General features: G+C 36.5%; 1 protein-coding gene across 2 annotated transcripts in view; it reads right to left on the minus strand.

Moving 5' to 3' along the window:
* Positions 1-5,076: 5,076 nt before the first annotated feature.
* Positions 5,077-27,618, minus strand: part of LOC111508878 (L-asparaginase) — a 137,655-nt gene continuing 115,113 nt past the window's right edge. Inside the window, exons 4-9 of one of the 2 annotated variants that reach the window (XM_074178060.1) lie at positions 15,429-15,554; positions 12,797-13,007; positions 9,601-9,713; positions 6,943-7,128; positions 5,376-5,489; positions 5,077-5,318 (exon numbers count right to left, since the gene is read on the minus strand). In XM_074178060.1, the coding sequence (XP_074034161.1) occupies positions 5,265-5,318; positions 5,376-5,489; positions 6,943-7,128; positions 9,601-9,713; positions 12,797-13,007; positions 15,429-15,554 (804 nt within the window). In that variant the 3' untranslated portion in view covers positions 5,077-5,264. The remainder of the gene's footprint in view (positions 5,319-5,375; positions 5,490-6,942; positions 7,129-9,600; positions 9,714-12,796; positions 13,008-15,428; positions 15,555-27,618) is intronic. The other variant, XM_074178061.1, reaches the window with a different exon arrangement.

Raw genomic sequence — 27,618 nt, forward strand, 5'->3', positions numbered from 1 at the left:
TTGACCTAGATTCGAATGTTTGCAAAACGAAAAAAACTCATTTCGTATGCATTTACCAGCGTTTACGACCTGTTTTTATGCAGGCGCTGGTCTTTGAAGTAGAAATACCGCTCTGCTACTTTCCATTGACGTCTATATGCCGCTGTTTCTATCTCATTTTTCTATGCATCGTTTCGCTTCCTCAATTTGCGTTATATGATAAATGGAATCCAACAGTCTTCGGCCATTCTCGGAAATCTTCGAAAAATCGCGAAAATTCAAAATTTTTGTTTTCCTCGATTTCATATAGAACTCGACGCCCTGGGACAAAAAGTCTCATGCCGCGTCTCGATAATCTCAGTCCTTCTGGCTGAAAAATGCGTTTGAAAAATATATTTTCCGAAATTCAAATGCTAATCAAAATTCAACCCGAGCACTAGAAACGTGATCGTGTTGTCAATCGAAAGCTGCTAAGAATATCTCATTGATGCTTCTTTGAAGAAAGTACGATTTCCCTATCTAGATGACTGAAAAAGCCATTTTCCATAAAATCAACTTTTTCCCTATTTAAAAAATTGGCGAAGGCTACTAATTTTGCAAAAGATTTTTCTATCGCTTAGGAAACGGTATTTCACATCTTAATTTTCAAAACTGAGCTGAAATATCTTGGAAAAACCAACGTTTTTCCATGTTTTCTCGATGTTTACTCTGAGTGGGCGGTCCTTGCACTGGAACTCGCAAAATTTAAAACTAGTTTTGTTTCGCAACACTATCAACCAAAATAATATCACCCTCCTGCAACCACCTTCTCAGACTGTGAACATCTCTTTCAAACTCATTCACAAGTATTGCAGCATCGTTGTTTCATAGCCACTATCAGAAATGGTTTTAGAAGTCTTCCTTTGTAGATGCAAAACGACTGTCGAAGTGAACGAAAATTCTTGCTCTTTGTAATGAAGCAGTAGATATTATCAATGCATGCAGTAACTCTGCAGAACATACAAATCGGGGCTATAACAAAAACCATAGACGAGAAACTACTGTAGGTCGAATCCACAGTTATAGAGCTCAACCAAAATTGTTACTTAATGTATCGAATAAGGACATCTTCTATATGCAACAGGATCGGCAATAAAGAGGAATATTTCTGAAACTCAACAAGTTTGAGATTAAAGAAAAGATTTTTGGAAAAAAAAATCTCAGGGGAACAGGCAGGACCTAATTGGATGAAACTATTAATATACAGCAAATAAAAAATTCGTACTCAAAAATGTATGGACCTACAACGGTAAAATCTACATCAATAAAGACAATAAAGTGAATATGATAGATTTTTGGATGATAGACGATAACGGTGAAAAATATGTGATAACGTCCGAGGTTATATACGGGGAGAGCGAATGAAAACAGATCCGTATCCTATACCGTAGGAATTATCCACTTCAATATTGGAAGTTTATAAGGCATTATAATGAACTTTTGTTGTATATTGAAAAGGCAAAAGATTTCTGTCGGAAATATTGAAAACATTGATGACTTTTCTATCCCAAATTATATTATTCACTACAACAAATCTCTTATAAATAAATGTGATGTTGTTCAAATAAATGACTGTAAATTTCTTAGGACAACTTGCTGTATAATAACTCTTTGCTGATAATTAATTGAATCAACTGATATGCAAATTTCTTCAAAAATAAATACTACAAAAAAATCAAACCATGGATCAATGTTGGTCTTATCACATCTATCAAACACAGGGATCGCCTGAAAAATGAACTTATTAGAAATTTCTCAAATAAAACTGACAAATACAGAAATAAACTCAATACTTTCATCTACACAACAAAAAATGTATTTCATCACAATGAAATAGCAGAAGCAGGAAACGAGTATAAAAAAATTTGGACGGTTATCAATGATATAACAGCAGAATAAAAAATCTAAGAAACAAATACAGAACACTCCAATAACCAGTGAAGTAAGTGAAATAATACCAAATAAAGATAAAGCAAATATACTTAATAATTCCGTTACAATCTTGTGTATATGTTTGAAAAAATACCAAGTATTATGTAAAGTTATTGGCTTTCTATTACTCCATCTACAAAAAAATGTGGTATTAATTGACTCAACCATTTTCCTTCTACCTAAAAAAATGTTCCTTGGGTCCAGATGAACTCTGTGGAAACTATAAAAACTATAATGAATAACAACATTAACAACCATTAATCCAAATAATCAATTTATGGTTTTGGAATGTTTCCACTGAAACATTCCAAAAAAGAATCACTCATCACTTCCATTTTTAAGACGGGTAATAACTACAGGCCAATATCCGTCATCAATGATCTAGCAAAAATATTTGAACAAGTAGTTAAAAAAAATATTTTTCCCAGACACAACGTCATTACTGACAGGCAGTATGGTTTCATCCAAAATTCAAACATTGAAAACTAGTTGATTTTCTAGAGGAAACAGTTGAGGCCCTGGACAAATCATCCTAATGCATAGCAGTTTTTCTAGACCTTAAGGCCTTTGACAGTGTCACAAGAAATTTTACTAAACAAATTACTATGGTATTCGTGGTTCCCACAAATTCTCATGTCCAGTTATTTAACAAATAACAGAGAGTAAAATTGGGAATGAGGTGAATACGGAGTCAATAGTGAAAATCGGGGTGCCTCAAGAAACAGTGTTGGGCCCAACTGTTTCTTGTATAAATGAACAATATAGCAAAAATGGACACCTTATTTGTTATGCTGAGTACACAGCCTTGATCGGCGCGAAAAAGAATTGGGAGGATGTTGTACACATCACCAAAACAAGTTTACAAAATATATATATGCATAGTTGAATTTATATTCTTATTTAAATAATATCTTATTCAAATAAGCTTACTGTAAATATTGATAAGACTAAATTTGTTGCCTCTATACCAACGGTCAACCATATAATTTGTCTCTAAAACTACACTCCATAAACCGTCACAAAAATGTATGTGGGTACCATCGATTAAATATTTAGGGGTCAACACATGTCATGCAGGTAAACAAACGCCTTAGAACACTAATACACACTTTTTATTCTCTAAGAGACATCCTCTCCAGAAAAAACCTCATGATGCTATACAACTCCCTAGCTGAATCAATCAAAGTAAAAAAAGATTAAGTTGAAAAATAACAATTATATCAAACAAAAAAAACTGAAATTACAATGAAATGAAATATAAGCAATAACCAAAATATCAAAAAATCACGAGATGAAAATTAAAGAATTATTAACAAGAAATGAAAATTAAAAATTAAAAGATTCCAAACCAAGTTAATTCACGACGTTTCGATTGTTCCACAATCATCTTCAAGTGATAACGGAACTTATTTCTCCGAGATTTGACTATTTATTTTAGGTCATTTGAGTGCTTTCAGCTATCCCCTCTTCACTCTCGCCGCTTCATCAGTTTTAGCGGAAGCTGACCGTTTGACGGGAGTTGGTCGTGTTCCACTTGATAGAAGTTTCCATATGTTGCGTATCTCTATGCCAGCTTGGCTAAATGCGTTGTTTTACAACATATCTACGGCTCCTTTGAATTTTCTCCTAAACAGTGTTCTTCCTTGTGGATGATATCAGCTTGAGCCCACTTGATTTGCTGGTTTCCCCTCGCTGTGTGTGTTTTTCATGCTCAGCAATGCGAACTTTCAATGGTCTTAGTTTCACCGATGTATGTTCTCCGCACTCGCACGGTAGCCGGTAAATGCAATTCTTGGAATTGCAGTCCGCGTTTGGTGGCCTGGTTTTTGTAAGGATGCTACAGATAGTGTTCCCAGATCTGAAACAGGTACTGATGTTATCCTTTCTGACAATCTTCTGATGTAGGGAAGTACAAGTACTGGTTGTGGCGGCGTCTCTTCCTTTTGGAGCTTCTGCTGTCTTCTAGCTAAAGCCTGTTCCACCATCAGTTTGGAGTAACCATTTCGTTGAAGGTCATTTTTGATGATTCCTAGTTCCTTTTAGAGACCTTCCGAAGCATGGTCTTTCTCTCTTAGTCGATTGATGGTGGTTGGATTCCTGGTTCGGATACTGTGTGAGTGGGTTTTCGATATACAGTTTCCCAACCACCAATTGCAAGGCGTAAAATATTGAGAAGTTGTCTTTGTGAGGGATACTTTTAGGGATAGTGGGTAGGATTAATGAATAATGATTTTTTGATTTGGAAGAGAATTTTTTCCAGTCTCCCCCAATTTGATAAGATAGTTTGTGTTCGCCGTTTCTTAGGACGGATGGTTTGACTCTGGAAAGTTTGGAATTGTATGTATCCCATTTTTCTGCCAGTGGTTCTTCAAAGTGAGACTTATTTCTTGCTTTCCACACTATATTCATTTGCTTACAATACATGCTGTCTCACATTTGATAACATAACAATGACGATGGGGGAAAAGGAAGAGTGTTTCATCCCTACTGTTATTTATACCTAACTTATTATTATTCTTCTTCTTCTGTATTCTACATTGCTAACAGTCGACATCTACCAATCATACGCATAAATATCAGCGATCAAGTAATTATCTCAACACCCTCTTTCGATTACTTTCAAAAGTCTATATATATATTCTAAGATATATTCTTAATATCTAATATCATTTGACATCATTTCTGTAATTGATGAATTGGAAATTCATGATCACTTCATTGAAATGAATGAAAACACTTTTTTTGGACCATTGATTTCGATAAAACTCGTTCCCAATATTATACAGAATATTCAAAAATCATTGTCTGTCATTTTTTCATAATTTCGGGCAAATATAACTTTGTTATTTCGAATAGAATACCATCTATTTTTTTTTGGTCGCAACAATATGAAATTCAATTATCTTCCATTTCGTTTCGGGGTTCCCTATATTTAACCTATTAAAAAGTTAAAAATAGAAAAAAGATTTTATTATTTCTCATTTTTCACATTTTAGATTTCTTTTTCTTCACAATTTCGATAAGTTCTATGATACTTCTATGATACTTACCTAGACATTCAAAAAACGAATCCATCTGGAATAGATTCCAGATGTAGATCATACCATCATTAAAAATTATTTCCGATTACTATTGATATTTTATTGAATGATTATGTGCGAAATCAATTGTATACAATTCCACCTTTTTTGACGTTGAGGCTAGTGGGTTTCTACTCCCTTTTTCGAATCACGTGTTGAGAAAAGCAAATACCAATGGAAGAGACTTATGCGTAGCAAGGATTCTATACAACTACAAATCTGGTCGAAAAAAGATCAGAAATCTTCAACGTTCACAGACATTTCACCTCTAAGGTCCGTTTTCATCATCTGAATTAAAAAATGGTATTATTTTTGTATCATTAATTTATTATTTTTTATATTCACCTGAACACGTTGTTGAAAGCTTAGCCCTGGCAATGCTAAGACATACGCCAGTTTAGTCAGGGCAGCCTCAGCAGTCATATCTCTTCCACAAATTATACCAATATCTTTAAAAACCTGAAAACAAAAATTTATTAATGATAAAATTTTTAGCTTTCAGAAAAAAGTGAGTGTTTAATTAAGGGTAGTAGGGTAGTAAATAATATATTCCAAGAATATATTCCACGACACTAATTAATTTCTGTATGAGGAAGTATGAGGTAGACAAAGTGAAGTAATCGCGTATGCTCTCTACAAAATGAGAGAGTTGCAGAGATTTTTATTTGAAACCAAGTTTGGTAGAAAATATCGAAAAAAACACTCAGTAGGTAAAAATTATACTATTTTACACCGTGACACCATTTTAGTACGTATCTTTATCATTCTTTCAAAAATGAATCATTTTTTATGTTTTGAAGTTCATTCATTTAGCCGAATTTTCCCGGAAAAGTCCGATATGAAGAGTCAAATAATAAAAAAAAAAAATTCACCACTATCTGCAATCTCCAAATTGCAGAGGGTGGGAGTAGAGATCCATCTCAACTCCCACAATCTAAAAAATGAAAAAAGCTGAATCAGTAATTTGGTAAAGAGTAATAAAGATGACTAGATATGACTAAATATGATACTAGAAAAATAGACGGATGAAATCTGTTTTTGACAAATTTTTCACCAAATCACGTTCATTACATTCTGTATACATTTAAATCACCTGAAATATTCAATGAATGAACAAAGTATGAATCATAAAAAAGTTGATGAAATGAAAATAAAAAAATTTGTTTACTTTCGACGATTCACATTTTTCACAAATGGTTTTTAAATTTTATATCATTTCAAACTTGATTTTCAATACTGTTTCATTTCATTATGAGTTGATAACTACTTGAAAACAAATTTATAATTGAGTAGTGAAGTGATAAGTAAATTATCTCAGTGAACGTGAACTAGTTGGTTACGATTGAACCAATCCGGTGAGATAGTGATGAAGCCTAATTTAGTATGTTTTCAAAATTCTAAAAGTCTAATTATTTTTATAAGGTGGTTATTCACATATTGTCTTCAATCGAGGAACGCCTGCCCGATACTGACGATGCCCAATAGGCTAAAACAGCTGTATACCGGTGGCTCTTGAATTGAAATCAATATGGGAAAGATCAAAAAGGAAAAGATTAGTCGAAATAACACTCAAGAAAAATTATTGGCAACCGCGGACACGTATTCCTGGCATTGGCCTCATCAGCGCGGTGTTGCCAAGAAGTGTAAAGATGGGCAATACTTGTTTGCAGAAAGCAGGAAACACATATGCACGGAGTCAACAACAGGAGCCAACCGCACATTTGTGGTTCCAGTTAGAAGACCTAGAGTTCCCAGGCTAAATCTAACTAATTTGTGTTAGTTGTATTAGTTGTATTGATTTGTATCAAATATGAAACAAATTGTTGCTCCATGGCGACTTCATTGATTACAGTGGCGCATTTGCTTTTTTCCTTCTATGGAAAATTATAAAATTTACAGAAATGAAACTTACTTTTCCTGGTTCATATGAAGCATGAACAGATCCTCGTGAACATTGTGTAATGTTGACTATCAGCATTTCTTTTTCTACAGCTTTTTTAAAAACTGAGAGTAAATCATTCCTTTTGGACGGAATATTTCCACTTCCATAACTTTGAATCACTATTCCCTTGAGAGAACATTCCAAAAACGAATTCAGCTGTAAAATAAATATTGTGTTCTAGTGGATAATACAGTGTGATAACACAGTGTGATTTTCTTGAAATGAAAATATGATTGTTGATTTGATACCTAGAAAATTTTCTGAAATATTTTTGATTAAAAGAAGTAAGTACACATTCTCATCGTTGAAAAATAATTATTGGTCTATCCTATCCTGATGACAGAAGTTGATATGGAATAATCCTCTGAAAAGGCTTATGCATGATTCATTATTAGAAAAAATGTTGAAACCCGAAAAGATATTGCGAAGACTCATCAATAGCCAATTTACGACTACTCGCACAATGTGTTTTCCTCGAAGATGTACCACCAACAGCCGCCTATGGTGGTACAGCGCCAATCATGTCCTATCCTCATTCCCAACTATTAAGAAATCTTTCTCCGATTTCCTCTTCTAATCCCACCGTTCGTGGTTAACCTCACAATATTAGATACGAGTATTCAGAGCAGATAGTGCAAAAATCAGAAATGAGCAGTGCGGTAGAAGGTGAATGGCCCCCAAAAATTGGTAACTTTGACGAAAGAGGAAGAGAAAATCTGAAGTGAGGCTGAACTGAGTCACTCAACTCAAACGAGTCACTTGAGTGACTTGTGATAGCTTGTAGTTTGCTATATATCCTCCAAAGCACGTTTTTCACAGTTGGTGCCTGTGGGAGCAGATAGATGTCTGTCAACTCCAGCAAAACTGCGTTAATCCCCTTCACCGAGAGGAGAAAATTGGACGATCTAACGCCAATTTCCCTGGAATATCTTGGCATTGTCTTTGATAAAAGACTCACCTGGAATGCTCACTTGAAAAAAGTTGTACACAAAGCCAGACTGTCTCTATGGACATGTCGAAGGATTTGTGGTAAAACTTAGGGCTTATTGGATTTATGTGATGATTGCCAGACCAATGATCACTTATGGTGCAGTTGCTTGGTGGCCAAAGGCTTTACAGGAAACGACCCAAGCGAAGATCTCTGGCTTACAGAGACAGGCTTGATGCCATCTGTACCACACCGTCAGCGGCCATGTAGATCCTTCTAGAACTACCTCCACATTTTTCTGGAGAGAGAGAGAGGCTAGATGGACTGCATACAGCCAATTGCACAAATAAGTACTATTCCCGAGTAGAGAGGACTGGATCCTCCGGGAGAAGGAAATATCAAGAGCAGATAATTGTTGGTTCACAGATAGATCAAAAACATCTGGTTCTGGTTGCAGGTGTTTTTAGTTGCAGACCCAGGACAGAGATATTTACCTGCCTAGGAACTTATGCGAAGCGGAAATTTAAGCTATTTGTGCGGAGAGATTGGATAAATCCAATCCGGCGTCGGAAGCTCTTGGCTCCTACCGAGCAACGTCTAAATGGTAGCAAATTGCCAAAAACGACTCTCCTCGATAGGAAGACTAAACAAATGGTCTCTGGTCTGGATTCCTGGCCATACTGCCTGGAAGGTAATGGAGCTGCTGACTCTCATGCAAAGGAAGGTGCTGTAAGTGCTTCATCGGACCTGTTATTGGCATCGTTTTAGGCTTTGGCAAGGAGATTTATGGACTTCTGGCAGAATTCCAGGATTGGCTCACTCCAAGACGTTCATCCACCCTTCAAAGCTTGATACCAAACAGTTGTTGGACTACAGTAGGGATGAACTACGATGTCTAACAGGCATTCTTACTGGTCACTGTCATTTGAATCATCATATGTAGAGACACGTATCGACAGTGTTTGTCGCCTCTGTTTGGAAAATGATGAAATAGCGAGCATATACTTTGTGCCTGCCCTGCTGGGTACCAAATCAGGTTCTTAGAGTTCAGCAGATCCGTAATCTTACCATCTGACCTGAAAGACCACTCATACAAACTAATCTTCTTCGTTAAGAAGCTGGGTTTATTTGTCCGAATGTGAATGTGTGAGCCACAATAAACCTTGTGGTTTAGATCTAACCTAACCTAACCTGAACTGAGCTCTGTGGGTGAACTAGGACAGTTCCCAAAATAAATGATTTCCAACGGAGATGTAGTGGATAAGTCTCTTCAAATCCAACAGTCAGATGTTATGTCTGAACCCGTCAACAGTTTCGGCGAAGTCGCTTTCGACCAGGCCGTCGAAAGTGAGTACAACAATCTACCCATATGTCCCTTCATGCATTCCGAAGGTCCAACCAGTTTGTGTATCCTGAGTGTTACTAGATGGGAGTGAATATATTCTTGGCATTACTTCCAACTCATTTGGAAAGGTATACTAGAAGTACTGTGTAGGTGCCGTTTGTTTCAAAATGGAACTTTCTATTTTTCATCAATAGTTCGTTAAGCGGTTCATCATTCGATTAACGATATTTAAGTGCGATGGTAATTTTATAATATATGATATAATAATTTAACAATATAGTTAGTTCAGCTGTCATGCAGTTAGTTCTAGTTATGTGAAGAACATATCCATTATTTGAAAGTAACTTTTGCTTACCATTTCACAAGTTATTGTAGGAAAAAGTGTTAACATTGCTACGTTTTGATTAAGGTCATCAAATAACTTGAAAGGAATACTATCATCGGTTTTTCGGATGTAATGATGATTCACTAAAAAAAAGTGATTTTGCAGGTATATAGAAATTTTTGCAGGTCGGGTTTCCCAAATTGAATCTCGACCAGGTTATTCGAAAAAAATGTCAACATTTCACATTTCTTATGATGCACTGTTTGGAACCTTTGGTGTAGTAATGAATATTACTGGAGTTTTTTCCTAACACCAAATCGTTATTTTTACCACCTCGACACGTGTTTCAATCACCAAGTGATCATCTTCAAAGAGGAAGAATAAAACAGTTTTTGGGTGGGGGTTAGAACCCCCACCCAAAAGTTCATGATTCTCAAAAAATTGAAACAATATTCTGCAGGTCTGCAGAAATTCTTGCAGGTCAGTTCAACCAGATATGGATCTTGACCAGATTATTAATTTTCAAAAAAAAAATACCTCGTAAAATTTGCAGGTCGTCAGAAATTCTTGCAGGTCGGGTTTGCCAGATATGGATCTCGATCAGATTATTTATTTTCAACAGAAAAAATTTCCAACCCTCATGCAGGTCGGCAGAAATTCTTGCAGGTCAGATCTCTCATATATGAATCCAGACCAGTTTTATCACTTTCGACAACAAAAAATAATCAACCCCCATCGTTTTAGTATAAAAAAAATTCAAATTTCTCGTTAAATCGAAAATAGACCTTGCTGGTTGGCAGGAATTCTTGCAGGTCGGCTCTCTCAGACATGAACCTTAACCAGATTATTAATTTTTTTTCATTATTCCAAAATTACAAACATATACATGGAAGATTCCCACATTTTTTTGTATCAAGGTGGAGTGGTAGAAAGCCAAAAACTTTCTTTCCCAAAAAATTAATCACTCCTAAAAATATAACCCCTTCAATTCATATACATTAAATAATTACAAAAATAAACTTATTACAATTTTTCTTATCACAATTCTCAGTGTCCATAAAAAAAAGAACATAACAAACAGCAGTACAAATTCATAATACGAATGAATTTCACCCATCCCATAGCCCCTGAGAAACCATACAAATATTTCGTCCTGAATGAATGAGTCTGCCACTACTTATTTTGCCACTACCACCTCTCAGTGGCGTATCAATTTTATTTGTCCCACTACCAACACGTCAATAAGCCAGCAGCTCACCATTCATTCGTCTCTCTCATCCTTCACATTACGCAGCAGTTGCGCGACAGCTCCAACAATTCATGCCCAGCTTATCTACAGAATCTGTAGAACAGCCTCCAGTCATACCACTCTCCCACTCTCGTTGCCATTTTCCTATGATTTTTCCTTTGATCCTCTTTCTTTTCTCATTCTTGCTATCCATTCTCTTTACGTTCCATGTCACACTTTCTCTATCCATTCCTTTTGTCGCCTCCTCGTGGGCTTTTTTGTTACCTGTGATCCCTTCCCGATGTCCTCTCCCCCAGACTATCTGAGTACGTGCCCCCCTTTCTCTCTTTCCTCAATCATCCGTTGAATAATCGCAACCCGGTTATTCTTCACTCGCCACAGCCATGGCGGAGTCACATGGCAATCACAGTCATGCTCTCTTCCATACTCCATGCTAACCACTCTTTCAATTGCAATCAACTCTGCCTCATTCACACTGCCCTGTTCGGGGGTCCTTTCATTTCCCGTTATCCACTTCATTCTTCCCGCATTTATACCTCAGTCACTCTTTCGTCCTCCCTCCCCCTCCATCAACATACCTCCAAGGTATGTTGCGTATGAAGCGAGATCATTTCTGAGATTACACTGAGCCCGCCGAGGGCGTCGTCCTATAGCCCCACACGAGAATATAAGAAAGGGCCTCTGTGCAGCACTATGTTGTCTCCTCACCATTCTGTCATGCATTCTATTCCCCCACACTTGTACGCCATACAATACTGAACGTTTTGCTACTCTTCCATAGATCATCTCTTCAGCCCAATTCCTCTCGATCCATCTTCTCAATTCCCCCCCCCCCCCAGTTCACTCGATTTCTCCGCACTTCCTTCTGGTGTTCTAGTAACACACAGGGTGACTTGACTGTCCTCTCCAATATGAAACTCTTTTTCCCTACATTTACCGGCATTCTTCTCATGCATCTCACAATTGCTGGTGCCTACGCGGTATTAAAGGCGTTCGACAGACAGGTCCAACGCCACAACCAGACTGTGTCTCTTCGCTTTCTTATTCTCTTTTTTATTCACCATTTTTTCAACAGCCATCACGGCATCCCTTTCCCCTCTGAAACCAAATTGGTTGGGCTTTTAACTTCAACCCCCTTGTATTCTACCGTTAAGAAGCCTAATGAGCCTGGGGTCCTTCAACAGTATCCATACGACCTTTGCCCTCTTCCATACTTTCGTGAAATGACCTCTCCCCAGACAGACATTGAAAAGCTCTAGCATGGTATTCGCCTTTCATTCCGTTACCTTTCGAAGGATCTCGTAGGTACCCCATCTACTCCAGTCACCTTTCTGTCGAGTAGCTTCAGCGCTACCGCTCGCAGCTCCTCGATCGAGAATGCCGGCTGCTCCTCACCCCATGCCTGTCTCAATTCTGATGGGAGAATCTGCTAGTCACTTCCTTCTCCCACGGTGAAGGTGCCACCCCTTTCGTAACATTCGACGGCATCTCCTCGGCTCTCTCATTGTTGAGGAGTCGATAGGAGCGTTCCCATGGATTTTCATCCTGGATCCGCTCCAGTCTTCCCTCAACCATGCAATTCTTGCATTCCCTATCATTCGTTTATACTTACTCCTTTCTCTATACTCACTCATCCTTCTTCTCCTTTCTTTCCCATCTCTCATACTTTGAGCTTCTCTCTCCTTCATCGTATCTAACCTTCCTGGATGGTATTCGTAAATCATCCGTTCCATTCCGACCCAGTCGGTTGCTATTATATTCGTCACCCTTATCGTCTTTGGTAACCCCATCAAGCGAAATTCAATCATCCTATGATCACTCATTATCTCTTCCATATTCACTTTACATTCATTTACCTGCGTGTTGGCGCTAATGTCAGGTCGACCCAACTTTCACACCTGTTGCTGGAGAAAGTGGCAGGACTTTCGTTATGATTTCATCACTAAAAGTGATATGAATATATCAAAAACTACGAACCTTTAACATCAACTCCTATATCGGCTAATGTATGATAATTTGGAGAACTGAAAGCATCCAACTCATTTGAGCTCACTTTCACAATACGATTTCCTCTGAACAATTTATTTGCAAAAAAGACACATACTTCTGGTATATCATAATATGCCGCAATTATGAGAGAGGTTAGGAAGTTCTCCTTCGCATCAGCACGCCTTTCAAATATTGGAATCTGAAAATTTTAAAAATGTTTGGATAATAGATAATACGGATTTGCTTACTTCTTATATGCCTAATAGTTAATTTTCTCCTCATTACTTCTCGTAAACATTTTTGCTTGGAAATAACCAAACAAATAAATGATTTCGAGAGGAATTTCAAAAAATTCTTCACAACAGAACTACAACATGGTAATAACTTGAGAACCATAAGTTTCTTGGAGTTTCAGAGGACTTAATTTCTTCATCTCTGTATTCTTTAACCGATTTGGATAGAATTATGTTAATCCTTCATTCCCCGACCCACCTTAAATCAGGATTTGCTGCAATGCTTTGAAATAGAATGACTTCAACCAACGATTTTAACCGATTTGGATGGGATTATGTGGATCTTCCATTCCCTGATCCATCTAATATTCGGAATCTGCTGCATTACTCAATCGAGTTATCGACATTGTCAGTATTTCATATCCGTCCATATCGGAAGACAATGTTTCGTAACATTGGAAACAAAATGCTGAGGACACCTATGCCACTGTTATATATCTGCGCGCAGCTTCCCCTAATGATTATAATAACGTATTATCGAAGGCAGTTAGTTTTGTTTAGTTTTGTAAGGCATATATTGCTATTTTTTATCCTGATGTTCACGTTTTCATGGGAGCCGTATTATTTATTGCATATGCTGCGAGTGCGCCAATCCAGCACCAAACCGACGTTTTGACTGTCATGAACACTAATAAATTGTTATTCTCAGATCTACTGATATATCACATGATCAAAAGGAAGAAACTTTTTTTCAAATTTTCACATAATAATTATAATAATAACAATAATTTCACAAAATTTTCCATATCTTTCTTTCGAATATATATTTATTCTGCAATGTATAATTCAATATTCGGTATATCAATTTACAGTGATGATACCATTTTGCAACAAAATAATTTCTGATTTACCGATTATAATCGATGAAGATCATTTTTAATCAAATGAAAAAACAGAAAGAGAGAAGAAAGAAACACGATATTCGGATGTAAACGTGAGGAAAATCAGAAGAAAAGAAATTGGGATCGCTCTAATTTGAATTTTTCTTATTGCTTAAATACGTAGATGAACAACACCGACATGAGCCCACTTCAAGGTCGTGCGTGTTTCAGGGAGACCAGTGAGTGGGAAAGAGAAACGTGCGAAGTGATCGAAACAGAAAAGGGGGAGAAATGAGTATCGAGATTCAAAGAGCGTGTTCATCCTTTGGACTCCGCCTCACCCCTCGGGCTTTCACCCATGTGCCCCCTGTCGCATACCAGTCACGTGGCTAGTGGTCATCGGCAACTGAAGGAAATTGAATTAAAAAATAACGATCGGTATGAGAATTGAACACAGGTCGTTGTCATGGTAGGCTTTGTCGTTAGCCTCGACACCAACGGAAGATTTTGTAAGAAATTGCGAATCGTTGATACTAAGGGCCTGTGGTTGTTTCGTCAGGACTGAAATTGACTCCTTTTCTATACTTATTTCTTGATATCCATAGAATTTTAGGGAAATCGTAACGTCATGTCTATGTAGAGAAATATCCTCAGATTGGGGGAAGAATTGACGTTTCATGAAAAGATATGTGTAAGAGTGAGAGGACGGTTTGATGTATGAGAATGAGATGGAGATGGTATCGAGTGATCCGTTGTAGAAATAAGGCGGCCCGTGAGGGCCAGCGCAAACATGACAGGTTTGATGAAAGTATGGTAATGGCATGACGACGCGTCCCTAAATGTCGCTGATTTTTTAAAAATCAATACCGCGTAAATGGTGTAATTTAGAGTAATTCACTATTTTCATTAGGTAAGATCATTGGTTAGATTAGTTTTTCGCACTGAAATTTCTCTCTAAAATATATGCGCAGTAATAAATTTTAGCTGTGAAAGATGAATCTCGAAATAAGTTTCGATTGCGAAAAATTTAGCATGTCCTTGATGTCGCGCATATTTTTCTCCGGAAATCAATACTGCATAGATGTGATTTAGTGAAATTCAGTGTTTTCATTACGTTGGGTCAGTGGTTATGTTGGATTTCGCAATAATTATTTTGTGCCATATGCGCGGTAATACATTTTTTACAATGAAGGATACCATTTCCAGAAAGCGTTTTTCATTGTGGTGAATTCAGCTTCCTCAATACTGCACATATATCTTTGCGAAAATTAATTCCACGTGAAAGTCATTTAGCATTTTCGTTACGATCGGTTATTGGTCAGGTTAGTTTTCGGTGATATTATTACATGCTGTGTGATATATTCCTGTTGGAAAGATCTATTGAAATGGCAAATGGCATCAGAGGGCAAAATAATTAATGGTAATCATAATTCAGCATTATGATATTCTTCTACCTGAGAACTCAAAAACTTTCTTGATTCAGTAATTGTTATAAGTAATACTCACTTGTGCTCCAGTTATAACAACAGGTTTTTTCAAGCTGTCGAACATAAATGATAGCGCTGAAGATGTATACGCCAATGTATCTGTTCCATGAAGTACAATGAATCCATCAAATGTATCATAGTGAAGCTATAAAAAAAATCCTGATGAATTGATATATTTTCTGTGCTGAATTAATATAAAAAAATCTGAAATTGGGTTACTAAGGGCAAGCCAGAACACTGCGGTATACGATGACGCGCCGTAAAAACTGCGATGTGAAAATTTCTGACATCGTGTCTCAATATGTATGCCGTCTCGATACAACACATGCATATACATGCTTGAATAATGTCTATCGTAAAATCATAAGAGACTTCAACTGGCCATGTGTTCTAGAATGTCAAAAGTATACAATACGTATCGTCTTGCTCAGCTAACGGGATAATATAAACCTCTTTTTTGAACTGGTAAATATTTCCCTGAGTATGGATGCATCAATGGTAGCCCTTCATCCGTCACGAAGACAAAAAAATGTTTATTTCTTTTTTGAAGATAAATACTATAAATTCTTGGTACACCAATGGGACTACTATTTTTCCTATCATCGGTCAATACGTAATGAACGATCTTTTTGAATACACTTCCAAACTTTTGAAATACGTTGACGATGTCATTCGTGCAAACAGTATGAAATCTCATAAAATTCCTGATGTTATGAATAGATGTGATCAAAAATTACAATCTACTATCGACAGTAAAACGAGAGTTATCCCTAGAACTGAGTGAAAGACGGTAGAGTTATTCTAGAAGTGATACGACACTTAGAACGATCCAGAAACACAAGGAGATTTGAGCGAGACACTGGCCAAGTCACAGTCGATTGACGACTATCAGCGGTGGCCGGCGTTATTTTTTCAGGGGATGATTTACAATTTGTCAAGAAAAATTTGACGAATGATGAGTCATCCTATATTTTTATTTTTTGATATTATCTTTGATACTTTTTTCAACATCTTACGTACAATAAAATATGCAATACATACAAAACATAAAATTAAACATAAGTACGTTTACATAAACACAAACTAAATCATTACCATTAGTACCCACACACTTAAGTCACCAAATATATAACATATTATGTTTTCAAGTCGTGAAAAAAAGAAGACATGGCTGATAGACCGTGGTTGGATGAAACCTGGTACTGAACTTTTCGTTTTCAAACAAACTTATTTTCAATCGATTTCACAGTTCAACTTTCATTATTCATTTCAAATAGTTATTCTAGGACAAACTATCCTTTTTCATTCATGTCTGTCCAAACTGTCTTCATATCGTCTCCAACTAATTTACCCCAACAGTAAACTATTTTGGAAGGAGATTATAGGTACGTTGTCCCAGGTATTCATCAGAGCGAAACATATATACAGTAAATATATAGATTGTGACTCAAAATACCATGCTCTTTTGATGTGCTTCATTTTAGTCATTTTCGGACCTCCGAGTGGAACCTTGTGGAAACACCAAACTCAATGTAGGTGTAACGTAGGTGAGAGTGATATGAAGCAATATGCAACCAAAGATGGTGACATACAAAGAATACTAAGTCTTCGCCAATAATGTGCCACTAGGGTAGTGAAAGAAATACAGAATTTATCGACAAAGGACACGCAACATGTCAAAAGGGCACCAAGGCCCTTAATGATAGTTGGATCACTACGTGAAGCACATTCAATTGAAGGAGAAAGGAGGCCGGTGTGGTCTTCCAATAGGTTCACGGATTGGTTATGGATTTGGAGAAAAAACAAAGATGATGTGACATGTCAGAAGGACACTAAGTTTTATCTCCATTGATAATAGTTAGATTGTGGCCTGCAGCACATTAAATGGAAGAAAAAGGAATGGCAGAATTCACAATAAAATAGCGGCCGTATCTTCGTTAATAATATTCGGATCATGAAGAATGAGGAATAAAACTTTCCATGTTTTTGCCACTTGTATTCGTTACTATCGTTACTGCAGTTTTGTCCTACAAGGACACAAGCGATCCGCTGCCTCTACACGAATGCAAACTGATACTAAATATAAATTCACCTACCGGGAATTTAAGTTCATGAAGAAACAGTGATGAAAAGGTATCTCTCCTTTTTTCCCGCTTCACTTGGAATATTAAAAATGCTTCCTGTTGCACACCCACAACATAAAACAAACCTACATACAAAATTTCAGCCTACGGCGGTACCTATAGCGGTACGGAAAAACAGTGATAAAACGGTGATTTTCAGATGTAAACGCTCCCCTTCATTCCCAGTGAGGGCAATCCACTTGGAATATTCAAACACCTTTTCTTATTGCACATTAAACTCCTCCATTTACACTTCCGATTTAGACGCAACTTTGGAAATCTCTTCTCATCAGAAGCGAGAAGAAATGCTGGCCAGAACATTGATGTTATGTTGTTCAAAATAATATCACAGAAGATCATTAAATTCATATGCTAATTTATAGAGATACACAATATAGGGCTTCATTCGCTTCACTTTCAAACACCAATGACTTTCTGCAATAAGCTGCGGACTCACTTGCATCATAAATGACCCAATCAGAATTCTGACCGTGAAGGTCAGGAATCCTGATTGGCTCATTTATGATGAGTCCAGATTCTTCTGGTCGGTAGGTAGAGCTCGTAATTGAATTACAAAAACTTCTTGCTGTTGGGCAAAAAAGTATGAATCCATTCATCTAAAGATGAAGCACATAAAACTCATAAGTTATTCACGAACTAAAGATTCGGATCGTAGACATGATAGAAGTTCAGCTAAGATGGCTATGAAAAATGAATGAATCGAAAAATAGTTCATTAGGAGACAAAATGGCTGTCATAGCAAGCGCAGATACGATGAAAACCCAGGTTAGATTGGCATGAGTTTACTGAAACGATTACTGCAAATATCAAAAAATTCCACTCGTGCTTCTGAGTGGAATCTGCAAAAAAATTGAATATCTAACCAACGTACTTATTGTGAGAATTTTCAAAACAGTCGTTGAAATAATTTATATCTAGATGTTTCTAGATATTATTCAGGCATCCGTCTGACTATAGTTTACTAGATATTCTCTTATACAGAAATCATCATTCATACTGAGTGAAGTATTTCTTTGGAGACAAGAAAACAATTGAAAAGGGAACCAACTCATGAATGTGACAAGGGGGTTCGGAAACTTCGTAAGGTTCTGAAGAATGCCACAGCAACATATTGAATCAACTTTGTGACACATTGAAAGTCTTCGAAATAAGTTGACGGCATTTCAAAAGATATGAAAACAGCTGAGACACAAAAAAGACAGCAATTGGGGTAATTCCACCTCAGCATTCAAATAAGAATTGCAAAGTAATGTTCAAAAGGAGAATTTGAAATGTCTAGAAGAATAAACAGGCAGTTAAGGTGAATACGGCATTCGGGATGGATTTGAAATTACGAAAGGCATCTTCGAGTAGGTACAGAAAAGGGTTCGATACATACATTATATGTAAAAATGAACTTTTGAAATATAATCAATTAAAATGGGCCCACAATTAGCAAAACAACTGGTAAGAGCCATACACTAACTCGATTTGAAGTTGGAAGAAATTGAGACAAACAACAAAATCATATAGTCAATAAACATGTTTATCAACCACAGGTAACTCCAACGAAAATAACGAGTTTTTTGAGAAAAGAAGAAACATATGAATTACGCAATGAAGAGGGGGAAAATAACGGATTGAACGAGAGAAGATCAATTTATTGATGATACCTTTTTCAAATTTATCATACAATCACAAATTCAGACGTTCTCCAGAAACACTTAGACCAATTTGAAGCATCACTACCCACATATTATATTGGAGACATGATAAAAGATACTGAAAGGAAATATGATCATATCTTGGGGTTTTTCCATAATCCGATAGAAGACACATTTTATATAAGAGACTCTGAAGTTGATTTTATTGGATCTAATGTAAATATGAAAAATATAACTTGAGTAACGGTGGGTCTTTTCGAGTTACATTTTCTGAAAAAATATCGTAGCTTACACCACAAAAGACGCTGAGAATTATGTGGATATTGTAAAAAGAACTGATTCATATCGTCGTGAAAATAATGCTGATTTACCTATTACAAAATTTCCTGAAGATATCAAGGAAAAGTATTTCCACATTATTAAACCTCATTTACAAAAAACTCGTCCTAGATCTGGTTCAATACCAACATCTGTATCCAGAGGTGTAGTCTTTCCCATATCTGGTTCAATTTCAACATCTCAACATGTTACACTACTGTTGACATTCACTCCCAAATCAATCGAGAATAGAATTAATAGCCCAGCTACTATCACGTTTTCGAAATTCTTCTAGTTCTTTCTTGATAGAAGTAATAACTTGATCTTTGAACCACACATCCAAATTTGGGTTACGATAAAGTGGTGTATTTGATGTGGTGAAATAAATATTTCACCAAAATCTCTTCGCCTACATATAAAAACTATCTGTATGTTGATGTTGTCCGAAACAAAAATAATCTTCAATAATATCTTGATCGCAAGATGCTACATCATCAAATATGATCAAAGAGTTAATTTCAAGGTTATCTGCAGAAGGTACGTCTTCACTATTACTATATTAGTAATATCCAATTTCATCGAGTGGTTGAAGCAAAGCACGTAAATACATCGGATGTTCTATCCACGATCAATCCACGCTTATAAATACCACCGAAAAGTTCACCGTGTTTTCCAGTATACAACATTGAAATCAGAATTATTGATGGGCAAAGAAACGTTATGTTTTAGTAACTTCATTGCGACTAAAGGTATGAAGGTTTGAGTTGACTCCATATCTTTGTGGAATATAATCAATTAGAAGCCATCCTCACGGAAAATCTACAAGATGTCGATGTCATTTATGTGCGAGGACATCAAAAACATGACTTTCTAATAGAAAAATTTCACGCGTTGTGATTTTGGAGGGCTATGACAATACAACATGGATGGTTCCCACATTCGACAATAACGAAGGTGTCTCACCCTGTATGCATCACATTCACAAGCGAACCAACTACAATTGCAGTCTCCGAAACGTAAATATTTTATACAAATGGTTTTGTTATATATTACCAAAATAAAAATGTATAATAAACTTCTATTCAAAATCATTTCTTTTTTTTTATCTAACCTCATCGCCTTATGATACCCTCAACAAAAATAGAAAACGTATGCGAAACGGTCGAAAACGCACGAAAAACGATCAAAAACGCACGAAAAACGATCGAAAGCGCACGAAAAACGATCGAAAACGCAAGAAAAACGATCGAAAACGCACGGAAAACTGTCGAAAACGCCACAAAACGGGCGCACGAAAAACGGTCGAAAAAGCACGAAAAACGATCGAAAACGCACGGAAAACGGTCGAAACTTATTTTGAACCACGTATTTTGAAATGTCATTTTCAAATACTTCGCCCCCCAATTGCCCACACGTTGAGTTTACAACGCTTAACCTCTCGACACTTTTGGATCTCCTCTTTCTCCTGATGATGTTAACTTGGTTAACAAAGATACGACTGTCAAACTGCCATGTTTCTTTCTTCAAATGATGTATTTTGAGACATACCGTACACAGTCGTATTCCTAACCCATCATTTTCAAACCGGTAACGCTACATTGCCCCATAAACAACGATGAATTTTACAACCGGCAACGCTGAACCTGCCATGCTGGCATTGGCAGCGTAAAACCTCGACAATATCTCCATCTCTCTTTGCCTCTATTGCGTCACACACATACACATCTTTACATGAAATATTAATTATTTCCCAAATCTAAGTATATTTTTCTATCTTCAATATGATAATGACGATTACATTCTACGGAAATAAAAAAAAATGCTGTCAAGTATAATGAATGAGTCAATTTCGGTTCCGATAAAACTAACGCTATAAATACCCAACATTCGCAGTTACTTTCAATATCTTAAGATGGTGTAGAGGCTAAGGACAATGTCTACCACGCGGACGATCCAGGTTCCAATATCATAACTATAAACTTTTTTAATTAGAATAGTCGTGACTGGAACGTGACAAGGGGGCCCGAAGGGTGATGCGGAGTCCCAAGGAGACCGAGTTCCATGCTTGAATCGCTACGATATTCGTTCCATCCTGCGTCGATGACGTCACACGTTTCTCTCTTCCACTCACTAGAGTTTCTCTCTGAAATACTTACCAGCGACGCATGACCTTGAAGTGTGCCAGAATCCGCCTTGTTCATCTAATAATAAATTTTCAATTCGAATAAATAGTGTTTTATTCAATAAACCAAAAACTAGTACAGAAATGTAATTTTGTAGGGTATCATTCAGAAACATTTCTTAAGAGCGTTTATATAAGGTATCTGAAGTAGGGGGTTGTCATTTAAAAATACAAAGTTGGGGAAGTTGTTTTCAGCGATTTCTTATATTTTATTTGTTTGCTCAGATATAGCCATGTTATATGCCCATGGCTGACCTCTACCATTCATCTCCAAGGTGACCATCTCAAGAGCATAGCTGAATCAACATCCGGCACCTACGCAGTTCCAGAAAGATCCCAGGCGCCGTTTACTGTTCTTTGTTCACCCAGACGCTTACTTCATGATATTTTTTCATAAAAAACGTCCTGCGTGGCGTAATAGAGTTAGTTGTATTCTAGTTGTCATACTGTTACTACTCAACTCTGGGGATACAGATCTGTTTCCCCTGTTCAATAAATATTAATTTTCAAAAAGTTATTTTTCTCAAGTGAGATATAACAAAATTGGCGCAGTCGGTAGGATCCTTCAATACTATACGAAACAAGGAACAGCCTAACCGATAGTGGTGGATCCTAATCCTTCAAGGAAGAACCAACAACCCCAAGCCACAGGACCATAGCAGGACGGTCTCTTCAACGGTAGAAGAACAAGCGCACGCTAACTTCGCCGGAGCAACGCTAGTGAAGCCGGATTTCATCCTCCATGGACATCCTTTGGTAAGCAACAAACAAAGAATCATCTCGATTTTTAATATAATTGAATATTTCCATTCTTGTGTGTACTGTTCTATTTTCAAAAATGCCCAACACAAATGCTCCACCCAGTGCACCCCCACTTGAACCCTATAAATTGAGTGAAATTTTTTCAATTGTCCCAGAATATGACGGTGATCAAATTTTTCTTAATACGTTCATAAGTGCGTGTAATACCGCTTACCACATGGCAATTCAAGACCAAAGAATTTTACTTATTTTACATATCAAAAACAAACTCAGAGGTAAAGCAGCAGAATTAATAAGTTCTCGCAACCCAGAAACTTGGGAAGAAATCAAAATATTGCTAAACCAATATTTTGGTGATTCTCGAGATTTAGCCTCTTTAATTCAAGACCTGCAGAGAATTTTCCAAATGCCAAATGAGTCTCCTCTTGTTTTATTAACAGACTCCAAACTCATAATGCAAAAATGCATGCGGCTATACAAAAACAACCGCTCACCGCAGAAGAAAAACAAGCCCAACAAAATCTTATCGAAACCATGACGCTAAACTCGCTATTAGCAGGTTCAGAGCCAACAATTGGACAAATAGTAAGAGCAGGAAATCCACCCTCAATGCTCGAAGCTGTCCAGAGAATTAAGAGAGAATTACAACTCTCTTACTTCCAACAACAGAAACTCAATAAAAATATGAATCTTAACCAACACAAAAAATCACAAAACCCTACACAACAAAAAATTTGTAATCTCTGTAAACGACAGGGACACCTCCGAACCGAGTGTAGAGTCAGATAGATTCCCCAACAAAATTTTCAAAAACCCATGTTCCAACAAAATCCATCGAGCCAACAAAATTTTCAAAAAACAAATTTTCAAACGCAAGGTGTCAGACCTAATCAACCCGCATCAAATCAAAATCTAAATAGGCCATCGTTAATTAAACAAAACCCAAACCAACAAAGACCATCGGCTATACAACCCAATCCTTATTTTAATCGAACAAACACTCAAAGAGCACATTATCTCAATCAAGGCATAGATAGTTATCAAGAAAATTTTAATGAACTTTCTGAAAACCCCTACGAATACGAAGACTATGCAGCTAGTTTTCCAACATATCAAAATTTTCATGAAAACCCGAACGTTGACTCTGTTGATTACCCGCAAAATCAATTCAATCAGGATTTTCAATTTGGCTCAACAGCAGCAGACCCTCCTCCTATCGACCCAACGTCAGAAATTCAGACCCAAATACAAACATTGAATTTGGATCCCAACCTGAATTTTCCAGAGCAGAAATTCGTATAGAAAAATCATTTATGCTTAATTCAAAAAATTTATATTATATCATGGATGCCACAAAAACATTCAAAATTCTAATAGATAGTGGAGCCGGAATTTCAGTATTTAAACCCAAAACTGTCGAAAAATATAGAAATCGCTCACCAGAAAATGTTATGATTCAAGGTATTACTAACGAAAGAATTCAAATAACCGAATCAGTACTAGTGCCCTTTTCAGACACTGACCCCCACAAAATCTACATACACAATCTTGACATAGACTTTGACGGACTTCTCGGAGCTGATTTTTTGGAACACTATCATTGTGTTGTTGATTTTCAAAACAAACAATTAATCACTGATTTCAAAACCATACCCCTTTTCAAAGTGATAGACTCGAATAATGTACCAGACTCTTCCCAAAATTGTCAAAATTCAGAAAAGAAACACCAAGTTACGTTGGACCCGGAAACATCAACCGCAGAACTTGACGATATTTTTGAATATGACCCTGACAATTATGCTTTTGAAAGTAAATTTGACTACTACCAATATTTAAAAGACGAAATTCCAAATACTATAGAAATCGAACCTCGGACAGAAGGAATTTTTAAATTAAAATGTCATCTCTCAAATACTGATGCTATACTGTTAGCTCAGAATAAAGAAAATGTTCGTTTGCCAAACGCCTTAGTAAAAGTAAATGAAAAAGGAGAATTTTTCACTTCAATTATAAATTCAAATGCTATACCTAAAGTAGTAGAATTTTATAATCTGGATATTGAACCAATTCAAAATTTTTCCTTGAACCCCATAAACGAAACAAAAATCGAAAAAAATTATGTAGATAGGGAATTTGAAATAAAAAAACAATTACGATTAGATCATTTGAACGAAGAAGAATCCGAAATAATTACGCAAACTTGCTTGGAATTTTCAGACATCTTTCATTTGGAAGGTGATCGACTCACATTCACAAATGAAATAAAACATTCAATCGACACGACAAAACCGGTCTTTACCAAATCATATCGCTACCCTCAAATTCATAAAGAGGAAGTGAAACGACAAATAAACAAAATGCTAGGAGATGGAATTATACGTCCTTCTATTTCTCCCTGGTCATCTCCAGTGTGGGTTGTACCAAAGAAAATAGATGCATCAGGAAAACAAAAATGGCGTGTAGTTGTCGACTATAGGAAGTTAAATGAGCTTACTGTAGATGACAAATACCCTCTTCCAATGATATCGGACCTTCTGGACCAACTTGGCAAATGTCAATACTTCACCACCTTGGACCTTGCTTCTGGTTTCCACCAGATCGAAATCGATGACAAGGACATTCCCAAAACAGCATTTTCGGTAGAAAATGGCCATTACGAATTTCTTAGGATGAGTTTTGGCCTCAAGAATGCTCCATCAACATTTCAAAGGGTGATGGATAACATTCTTCTCGGAATCCAGAATGAGCGATGTCTTGTCTATATGGACGACATCATCATTTATTCCCCTACCATTCATGAGCACATTTCCAGACTAAAAGAAGTATTTAAAAGACTCCGCCAAGCCAATCTCAAAATCCAACCAGATAAATGTGAATTCCTTAGAAAGGAATTAGCATATCTTGGACACGTAATAACCAAAGACGGAGTAAAACCAAATCCCGACAAAGTCGATTGTATAATAAATTTCCCAGAACCTCAAAACCAGAAAAGTATAAAATCATTCCTCGGATTAGCCGGATATTATAGAAAATGTATCCCAAATTTTGCTAAAATATCAAAACCCCTCACGAAACTACTTCAAAAAGACACACCTTTCATTTTTAATGATGAATGTAGAAAATCATTCGAAGAATTAAAACAAGCACTTGTTTCAACCCCAATTCTAATATACCCAAATTTCGAAGACACATTTCTTTTGACTACAGATGCAAGCGCATACGCTATCGGAGCCGTATTATCCCAAGGCCCTATTGGCAAGGACCTACCTATTGCATACGCATCACGAACTCTCTGTTTCGCAGAATCAAAGTATTCCACGATTGAACGAGAGCTATTGGCAATAGTATGGGCAGTCAAGCATTTTAGGCCCTACCTTTTCGGTAGAAAATTTAAACTAATCACGGACCATAGACCCCTAACTTGGCTATTTTCCATAAAAGATCCAGGAAGTAGACTCGCAAGATGGCGTTTAAAGCTTGAAGAATACGACTATGAAATTATATATAAACCCGGAAGAATAAATAAAAACGCTGACGCACTTTCAAGAATCAAAGTTGATTCCACAAAAGCTTGTCTCGTTTTTAATACAAAATTAATACCTTCAGGTACCTTCATTTTGCCAACAAATGAAGAACTAGATCTTGAAATAATCCAAGATCCGGTACAAGAACCAGAAGAATCTGAAGGAAACCCTGAAAACATTGAAAACCCTGAAAACTTCGAAAACCGTGAAGGCGATCAATCAGAATATACACCAGAACATATAACCGAAGAGTTCACAACATTCGTAAATTTATACAAAACAACATCTCTGATTGATTATTCAAAAGTCGAGTATTCCAATTGCTAATTTCTCGATAAAGAAAATAAAAACATTCTAATATTCCCTAGACAAAAGGAATTGAAAGACTTTCACTATAAAATCTTTGAGGATATTCTCGAAGAAGATTACGAATCCAGAAATCTCAAAATAAATATTGTATCAAGCAAAACAATAAAAAACAGAAAATATTATATAGTTCCTCTCACTTATGATCCCGAATCGGTGATTGAACACTTGTTTCTCACCCTGTATAGAAGTCAAAATGATTTAGATCCCTCTAAAGTATATTGCATTGAAACTAATCCTGAACTTCCCATTTTAGAAATTCTATGTTTCATTTTTGCTCAAAAGGATATAAAATTCAAAATATGCAATAACATCATTACCAATCCGGATAAAGATCAAACCCCGATCATAATTGATCAAAATCATAACGGAAAAAGTAATTTACATCGAGGTATCAATGAAACAATTCGTAGAATACGTGAAAAATATAATTGGCAAGGACTCAACAAAGATGTTGAAAATTTCATAAAAGCTTGTGATGTTTGTCAAAAAACAAAAATCTGTCGAAAAAATTTAAACAACCCATTAGTCATAACCGAAACGCCTAAAACAGCTTTCGAAAGAATAAACATCGACGTAGTTGAAATCCCAACGAAAAATTATGCATTGAGTATACGTGACGAACTGACAAAATTCACACAAGTGTATCCAATCCCAGACAAAACAGCAAAAAATATTTCAGATACTCTACTTTTATTTTTTCAGCACTATGGAACCCCATTACGAATCCATTGTGATTACGGTCGAGAATTCGATAATGCCCTTCTAAGAGACCTTTGTACCCTTTTTGATATAAAGCTAACATATTCTAGTGTCAATCATCCCCAATCCAACGGATCTGTGGAAAGATTCCATGCAACATTATTAGAAATGATTAGAGCTCATCTGGCTGAACACCCAGATGATCACCCTTTTAATGTATTACCATTCGCGGTAATATGCTATAATAACTCTGAGAACAAATCTCATGGATTTACACCCCATGAATTAGTTTTCGGACACACGGCAAGCAGGCCTCCAGAAAAACTATATAATCAAGAACAACTTATTACAAAATACGTGAGAGACCTAAATAATAGACTCTCTCATTATTACAAAGTCGCACGAGAAAAAATCGAAAGGAAAAAGGAGAAAGCTAAAATCCGTTTCGACAGAAATATTTCTGGAGAAAAACCCAATTACAAAGTAGGCGATAAAGTTTACGTTAAGGAATCGCAAATAAAAGACAAATTGCAAAATAAATTCAACGGCCCATTCATAATTGAACAAC

Source organism: Leptinotarsa decemlineata, unplaced genomic scaffold (assembly GCF_025532065.1).
Source record: "Leptinotarsa decemlineata unplaced genomic scaffold, Ldec_3_MD MMD2_tig00003348_RagTag_RagTag, whole genome shotgun sequence".
Taxonomy (NCBI): domain Eukaryota; kingdom Metazoa; phylum Arthropoda; class Insecta; order Coleoptera; family Chrysomelidae; genus Leptinotarsa; species Leptinotarsa decemlineata.